Source organism: Herpailurus yagouaroundi, unplaced genomic scaffold (genome assembly GCF_014898765.1).
Source record: "Herpailurus yagouaroundi ecotype Mexico unplaced genomic scaffold, PumYag 77, whole genome shotgun sequence".
Classification (NCBI taxonomy): Eukaryota; Metazoa; Chordata; class Mammalia; order Carnivora; family Felidae; genus Herpailurus; species Herpailurus yagouaroundi.
The window spans coordinates 33620875-33629260 of record NW_024412388.1 but is presented as its reverse complement, the minus strand read 5'-3'; the positions used below and the strand labels follow the sequence as shown (position 1 = coordinate 33629260).

The 8386-nt window shown below is 55.2% G+C and overlaps 1 protein-coding gene across 1 annotated transcript in view; it reads left to right on the top strand.

Moving 5' to 3' along the window:
• The window catches only part of SLC2A1 (solute carrier family 2 member 1), a 29514-nt gene extending 21377 nt beyond the window's left edge, over positions 1-8137 (top strand). Inside the window, exons 3-10 of the mRNA XM_040469880.1 lie at positions 2724-2884; positions 3033-3273; positions 3884-4046; positions 4141-4328; positions 4573-4677; positions 5135-5236; positions 6448-6651; positions 7047-8137. Coding sequence (XP_040325814.1) covers positions 2724-2884; positions 3033-3273; positions 3884-4046; positions 4141-4328; positions 4573-4677; positions 5135-5236; positions 6448-6651; positions 7047-7247 — 1365 coding nt within the window. The 3' untranslated portion in view covers positions 7248-8137. The remainder of the gene's footprint in view (positions 1-2723; positions 2885-3032; positions 3274-3883; positions 4047-4140; positions 4329-4572; positions 4678-5134; positions 5237-6447; positions 6652-7046) is intronic.
• The last annotated feature ends 249 nt before the right edge of the window (positions 8138-8386 follow it).

Genomic DNA, 8386 nt, shown 5'->3' with positions numbered 1-8386 from the left:
CAGAATCGGAAACAGGCTCCAGGCTCTGAGCCATCAGCCCAGAGCCCGACGCGGGGCTCGAACTCCCGGACCGCGAGATCGTGACCTGGCTGAAGTCGGACGCTTAACCGACTGCGCCACCCAGGCGCCCCAATGTTTATTTATTTTTGATAGAGAGAGAGACAGAGCGTGAGCAGGGGAGGGGCAGAGAGAGAGGGAGACACGGATTCCAAAGCAGGCTACAGGCTCTGAGCTGTTAGTGCTGAGCCCAATGTGGGGCTCGAACTCACAGTCTGCGAGATCATGACCTGAGCCAAGGTCAGACGCTCAACCTACTGAGCCACCCAGGCGCCCCACCATTAGCTGACTTCTTGGCAAAATTTAAACCGGATGTGGAGACTTCTCTTGAGACAGCATCTGAACCACAGGGGTGTGGAGGAAGACCCTGAGAACTACAGAATGCATCAATTAAAGGCCATCTGGGGCAAACACCTCTTCCTGCCCCCGTGGAGAGCCCCAAGGGCAGCAGAGCGAGAGTGACGAAGGGAGAAAGATTTCCACCCTGATGATGGGTCCTTAGTGGGGCAAGCATCATTTATCTGGACAGTCCCCTTATCCAGGACAGCTTGTTCTCTGCAGGGCCTGATAAATGGACCATTACTGCTCCCAACCAGTCCTCCTCTGGGGTTGGTTTTATCCCTTGAAGAACACAGCACTTTGTTTTGTTTTGTTAAAATCTGCCTTCTTTCTGCCCCAGCAGAAGCAGGGGCTCCCAGGAGGAGAGCCTAAGGTCCTCTCTTCATTCACTCACCAGGCATCCCTGGCACCAGCTCTGGGACAGGTCCCAGTGTGAATCCACTAGGGTCCCTGCGCTCAGGGAGGACACACTCCTGGGAGCCTTTGAGCTGGATCTCAAAAGGTTTCAGCATGGTAAGGCAGGATGGGCCTTCAAGGCAGAGTAACCATGAAGAGCATGAAAATGAGGCCGAGAGCAAAGGTAGAGATGGTTTTAGGTGGGGAGGTCAGACTGATACCTGGCAGGAGCCTTGATTTTGAATGATGGGATGCAGGGCTGGTTGTACTTTGTCAGTGGTCTGACTGCCCTTGGGTCAGTACCAGAACATGGTGGGGTCCCTTGGCTCAGTGAACGTGCCAGGAACCATGTAAGCACTCTACGTTTTCATTACTCCCCTGCAGCATGATGAAATAGATATTGCTGATGTCGCCATTTGAGATGAAATAATTTGCCCTCGGTCCCAGTTGAGATAAATGGTGGAGCTGGGATCTGAACTCAATTGTTATCCAGGTTCCTAACCCCTACACTCTGTCTGGCTTCCTTGGGACATAAGATCTTTCGGTCTGCCTTCCTCCTCTCCCCATTCCTGTGTCAATCTGTCCTCACCCCCTAGAGCCCGGCCTCTGTCAGGTGTCTCCAGACTTGGGACAGATCATGGCAGCAGGGCAGGAAGAAGGTAGAGGCCAAGGACCCGTTGCAACTGTGCAGCCAGGCCCAGCATACTCGATGAGCATTCCTGGGACCAAGAGCCTCGTTCTCCCCTTGGCAGTTATGGCTTACCCACCGCATCCTTTCTGCTAGACCCCTGGGGCTTGGGAGGATTAGAGAGGTTCAAGGGCAGTGGCATGCAGGTTGTGTAAGAGGCTGCATACTGCTGCGTGCACATGAACTTGCAGCATGCATGTGCAGAGGGGTGCCAGGATGGGCTAGCTACGCAAGTTTGAGCTGCAGGTGGTTGAAGGGAAAGAGGGACATCCAGGTTTGTGACTGGCTGAAGCCAGGAATATTCAGATCGTGTGAGCACTAGTATGTGTGTGTGATGGTGCATGTACACAGGAAGCTGTTTCTGGGTATGTTGGGCCTGTGCCCAGCTATGCATGTGGCTGGGTGGGTCTGGCCAGTCCCGTGGCACTGGGTGTGTGTCTGTGTTGCCTTAGAGTAGGGTGAACGTGCTCAGGCAGAACCGGTGGATCAGGTAAGGCCCTCCGCTGGGCGGGGGCGGGGGTAGTGGGCAGGCCTCTAGGACAGGTGTTTCCAGTTCCTGGAACTGCTTCCTTGTCCTTAGCTTTCCCCATGCCTCCCAGCTCGGCACCCTGGAGAGGGGAGGAGGCCATGGGTCCTTCAGGGTGTAACTCCCACAAATAGCTGGGCCTGGGGGTCAGAAAGCAATTTGCACAAGTCTCTGGAGCATGTCTTATGTGCAGGTTGGTCACAACAGGCCCTGAGCGTGAAGTCCATGAGCCTTCCCTTCATCCCAGAGCGTCTGGAACGTGGAACCATCTGTCCAGCTGTATTTCCTTCCCAGCAGGGGTTTGGGGACAGGGACCAGGTGGCCAGAGCCTAGCACTTTAGGCACTTTGAAGAGAAAAGGGGCAAGTGGGAAGAAGCACTTTCTCCCTGAACCTGTCTCTGCTCTGCGCCTGAAGTTCCACCATTGGTCATTTGCTGTCCACTCCAGCAAGTTCTGTGGAACATATGAAACCATAGAGCACTGGAAACCACACCTGGGGGAAGCAGGAGAGCTGGTGTCACTCTGGAGATGGAGCCCATCCCCTTGTTTCTCACCTGGGGAAACTAAGGCCCACAAAAGGGAGGGACTTGGCTCAATGACATGCAGTGAGTTTGGGGTCTGGCCGGGTGCTGGGCCCTCTTTGAGGGGGCAGTGCAGTGCAAGGGGAAAAGGAGGCTGGGTCCCGGCCGACTCAACAGGCTGCTTCCCCCACTGCAGGTGATTGAAGAGTTCTACAACCAGACTTGGATCCACCGCTATGGGGAGAGCATCTTGCCTACCACGCTCACCACGCTGTGGTCCCTCTCCGTGGCCATCTTCTCTGTAGGAGGCATGATTGGCTCCTTCTCTGTGGGCCTTTTTGTTAACCGCTTTGGCCGGTGAGCAGAAGGGGTCCTGGCCCTGGCCAGGGCATCCCAGATGGGAGTGGGGGAGACTTCCCTGCCTGTTCAGGGTGTTGCCTATGACCTAGCCCCTGGGAATCTGGGGAGATCCAGGCACCCACCTGACCTGTGACCCCACCCCCAGACGGAACTCAATGCTGATAATAAACCTGCTGGCCGTCCTGTCCTCTATGCTCATGGGCTTCTCGAAACTGGCCAAGTCCTTTGAGATGCTGATCCTGGGCCGCTTCATCATCGGTGTGTACTGTGGCCTGACCACAGGCTTCGTCCCCATGTATGTGGGGGAGGTGTCCCCTACGGCCCTCCGTGGGGCCCTGGGCACCCTGCACCAGCTGGGCATCGTTGTTGGCATCCTCATCGCCCAGGTAAGCTGGGGCTGGGTCTCCTTGCCCAGCACTGCCCCCACCCCACAGCTTTGGTGGCTCTCCTGTGTCCAGATGACACCCTGATCAGAGTTGTCACCCAGCCTTCCACAGCCCCGCAGCAAGGGATAGCCTCGTGCACACACCCTAGTAGGCACAGGCCCCAGAGAGCACTCTTGTCACTCACAGTTCCGCCAAGGCCTCCCTGGTGTGAGTGCAAGTCCCAGATGACTTGGCCCTTCTGGTCCCAGCCTCGTGACCTGTCCTTCCCCTGGGGAGCCAGCCACAGGGAAGCCCCCTGGGACCTCCACATGCCAGGTTCTCTGCTGCCTGCAGGCCTTGAGGCCTTCCTTGTATACACTACCCTCTCTCTAGAAGGCTTTCCCTTTCCCCTCCCCAAAGTTGTCCCGCCGCAGAGTGACAGCCCCTATGCCATGTGCCATTTGTCCTCCCACTTATGCTGTGAGGTCGGTCCTCCTTTCTTCATGTGACAAATGAGGACACTGGGGTAAAGCGGCCGCTGACACCACGGAGGCCACTGGGTGGGGCGGGGCCCGTGTGGGGGCGGGGCTAGGGCGCTCAGGGCGGCTTTCCCCACCCCTGCTGCCCGCAGGTGTTTGGCCTGGACTCCATCATGGGCAGCGAGGAGCTGTGGCCCCTGCTGCTGAGCGTCATCTTCGTCCCGGCGCTGCTGCAGTGCGTCCTGCTGCCCTTCTGCCCCGAGAGCCCCCGCTTCCTGCTCATCAACCGCAACGAGGAGAACCGGGCCAAGAGCGGTACGGGCGGGGCTCTGCCCTCTCCCCATCCCCCCTCCCGCCCCGGCCTTCTTCCTGCTCTGAGCCACCCCCACCTTCCCTCCGGTCCCCCCAGTGCTGAAGAAGCTGCGCGGGACGGCTGACGTGACCCGCGACCTGCAGGAGATGAAGGAGGAGAGTCGGCAGATGATGCGGGAGAAGAAGGTCACCATCCTGGAGCTGTTCCGCTCGCCCGCCTACCGCCAGCCCATCCTCATCGCTGTGGTCCTGCAGCTGTCCCAGCAGCTGTCGGGCATCAACGCTGTGAGTGCCCCTCACCCACCCTTTCCTTTGGGCCCAGCCAAACCCCGTGGTCAAGTGTGTGCTGTGAACAGATCCCAAACTTAAAACAGACAAGCCCCTTCCAATGGAGCAGCTTTCCTTCAGAACCAAAACCCAGACACGTCCCCTTCATTCTACACTCACCCGTGTCCCATACCCACAGCGACGGAGGTGGGGAAAGAGCCACGGCACCTGGCCAAGTCCCAACAAATTCTCTGTCCCTTAGGTTTTCTATTACTCCACAAGTATCTTCGAGAAGGCGGGGGTGCAGCAGCCTGTATATGCCACCATTGGCTCCGGCATCGTCAACACAGCCTTCACTGTCGTGTCGGTGAGTCTGCGTCATTGCCCACCGCCGGTCAGCTGCCAGGGTCCAGCTCAGGGTGGCCCCAGGGCCTTGTGACCGAACGGCATCATTTACTGCAAGCCAAGCAGTGTGTCAGGTTCTTCCTGAGTGCTGTGTCGTCTCATCCTCACAAACCTGTCAAGTTCATTACTCATATCAAACAGCCCATGACACTGATGCTCAGAGAAGGGCAGCGGCTTGCCCAAAGTCACAGCCAGGATGCTCCGCTGTCTGGCTCTCTGGGGCTGGCTCTCACCCCCTGTCCTGCTGCCTGGAGTCAGCTCTCTGCCCCTCAGATCCTATGTGGTCCTTAAGCTGAGCCCCACGGAGGAGGCAGTGCTGTTTGGCTTTCTCAACACTTGGGACGAGCCTCTAGATGGGGGGCGGGCGTGGTCAGAGAGGCACTAGGAGGGGGTGGCACTGACTCTGTCTCTGCCCACAGCTGTTTGTGGTGGAACGAGCCGGCCGGCGGACCCTGCACCTCATCGGCCTGGCTGGCATGGCAGGCTGTGCTGTGCTCATGACCATCGCGCTGGCACTGCTGGTGAGTTGCTCCGCTCTGGGAGACAGCAGGGGTTGGGGGGAAAGCTCACGACAGCTTCTGATCCGAGTGACTGTGTCAGCCCCAGTCTGGCCAGAAGCATCCAGAGACCAGGTAGGGGCTGCCTTCTCCCTAGTTCTGCCCACTTCTCCCCAGCCCCATGGGCCTGGGTATGGCCTTCTGGCTCCCTAGATTGTCTCCTACCCACTCACATCCTGTCTTGAACTGGCTCCTCCCTGTTCCGTGCTTTCTTACCACAGCACCTCTGGCCCCAGGACCTAAGGCCCCTTTCCCCAGGAATTGCTCTGCCCAGTACTAAGTCTTCCAAAGTCTTCAACTGTGACCTTAGTTCATCTTCAGAACAGCCCTAGAAAGTATTCCCCTCCTTACCACCAAGACATGGAAACATGCCTTTTCTCAGTTCTCACCCCTGCCAGGTGTAGTTAGTATTCCCATTTCACAAGTGAGGAATTCTAGTCCTGCTGAGGTTCGTAACTCAGCAGATAAAGGACAAAGCCAGGAATCGACCCCAGGTCTGCTGGCCCCAAGCCTGTGACTGTAACCACTGTGGTAACCCTGTGCCAGGCATTTCACATGCACGAACCCTCCTTTGTCTACCCTCTGGGCAAGGAAGCAACAGTATGCTCATTTTACAACTTAACCAGAGCGTAGAAAGTCTGGTGATAGCTGAGAGGTCCAGCACGCAGCAGGTGATGTGTGGCAGATCTGGGATCAGACCCAAAGCCTATACCTTTTCTACTGTGGCCTCCTCGAAGAGAATGAGGATATAGGACCACATGCTTTGGGCCTACTCTGCTGGCCCTGAGCTGGGCACCTTACAAACTCTTTAACACTTAGCCCTAGGAATGCTCTTCCACAGCATTCTGCTTCAGGCGGACTGCTCTGCATCTAGAGCCAGGGGACCACAGGGACCTCTTCTTAGCACCTTCCATGTGCACACCGCATTACCATTCCCAGAGGGTAGGCTTGAGCTCACAGCCATCTTGCAGGACTTAGATCATTTTGTTCAGATGAGGAAGCAGAGACCCAGTGGAGGGAACCTAAGCTATGTGGCAAATCCAGGATCAGCCCCCAGGACTGCCTCCCAGCCTAGGACTCTTAGCCCTGCCCTGGGCTACCTCTGCAGTTTTGGTTTCCTCTGAGGATCCATAACAACCTAATCTAACTTTTCACCCTTCTGTTGTCCTCAACAGGAACAGCTGCCCTGGATGTCCTATCTCAGCATCGTGGCCATCTTTGGCTTCGTGGCCTTCTTTGAAGTGGGCCCTGGCCCTATCCCATGGTTCATTGTGGCTGAACTCTTCAGCCAGGGTCCTCGCCCAGCTGCTATTGCTGTTGCTGGCTTCTCCAACTGGACCTCCAATTTCATCGTGGGCATGTGCTTCCAGTATGTAGAGGTGAGAACCCTGCACTGTCCCTGCTCACCATTGCTCTCCTGCATGCAGGACCCTGTGCTGCTCTGCAAAATGCTCTCCCAGCTGTTCTCATTGGAATCCTGCTGAGGAGGAAATTGAGGCTCAGAAGCCCAGGTCACACAGCTAAAAACACTGACCTCAATTCCAGGGTTCTTTCCTTAGCTTTGAATTGTCTCTATTCTTCTCTGTGGTGAGACCCTGGTCCCTGGAGCCCATCACATGCCAGGTGCAGGCAGTCTCATTTAATCATCCCAGCATGCCTGGGCCGTGAGTAGCTGTTCCCTTTTTCAGATCAAAGATCAAGTCCTATAAGCCAAGGTCCTACAGTCAGGATGTAGGATCAGTACTCCAACCATGTGTATGTGTGTGTCTTTCAGCAACTGTGTGGTCCATATGTCTTCATCATCTTCACCGTACTCCTGGTTCTGTTCTTCATCTTCACCTACTTCAAAGTTCCCGAGACAAAAGGCCGGACCTTCGATGAGATTGCTTCCGGCTTCCGGCAGGGAGGAGCCGGTCAAAGTGACAAGACACCCGAGGAGCTGTTTCACCCCCTGGGGGCCGATTCCCAAGTGTGAGGTGCCCCACACCACCAGCCCGGCCTGTTCCCAGCAGCCCCAAGGATCTCTCGGAGCACAGGCAGCTGGATGAGACTTTCAAACTGATGGATTTCAGCAGAGCCGGGCCTGGGGCTCCTTTCTTCAGCCAACAGTGATGTCCAGAAGAATATTAGGACTTTAATGGCTCCAGGATTTTAACAAAAACAAGACTGTTGCTCAGATCTATTCAGACAAGCAACAGGTTTTATAATTTTTTTTATTACTGATTTTGTTATTATTTTTTTATCAGCCAGAGTCTCCTGTACCTACACCCAGACTTCACTCTGAATGGCTCAGTACCTGAAGGTGGGGACCAAGTCCTGCCTAGACACTTGCCTTCTTTGCCACGCTAATCTGTAGGGCTGGACCTATGACCAAGGACATACTAATCAAACAACGAACTATGAGGCTTCTACCCCAAGAGGTAGCTGTGGCTGCTCTCTTCTGAGGCCTGGATCTCCCTACCCTAATGGTTAGGCTCCACTAGGGTTCGCCCATACCCATCCCTTCCTGCCCAACCACTCAAAGTAATCTTGCCTTGCCTGAGACCAGTTGGGAGCACTGGAGTGCAGGGAGGAGAGGGGAAGGGCCAGACTGGGCTGCCAGCTTCTAGTCTCCTTTGCACTGAGGGCCAGACGATCACCATGAGAGGAGGGCCGTAGGAGACTGAGAACTCACTGCTCAAGAAGACATGGACACTCCTGCCCTGCTGTGTATAGATGGAAGATATTTATATATATTTTTTGGTTGTCAATATTAAATACAGACACTAAGTTATAGTATATCTGGACAAACCAACTTGTAAATACACCACCTTACTTCCTCTGTAACTTACCTAAACAGATATAAATGGCTGGTTTTTAGAAACATGGTTTTGAAATGCTTGTGCATTAAGGGTAGGGAGAATGAGATGGAATGGGAGCGAAATAATGGCTATAGTGACTTTGAACTTTGTGACTTGAAACCCAGTCCCTTCCAAGGAATGAACACCCACTATTGCTTAGTCTAGGGTCATACTACCTTGACGGCATCTGAGCTCCTCTGATCTCCAGAAGCTAAGCAGAGTCAGGCCTGGTTAGTACTTGGATGGGAGACCCTCCATTGCTTAAAAATCTGTC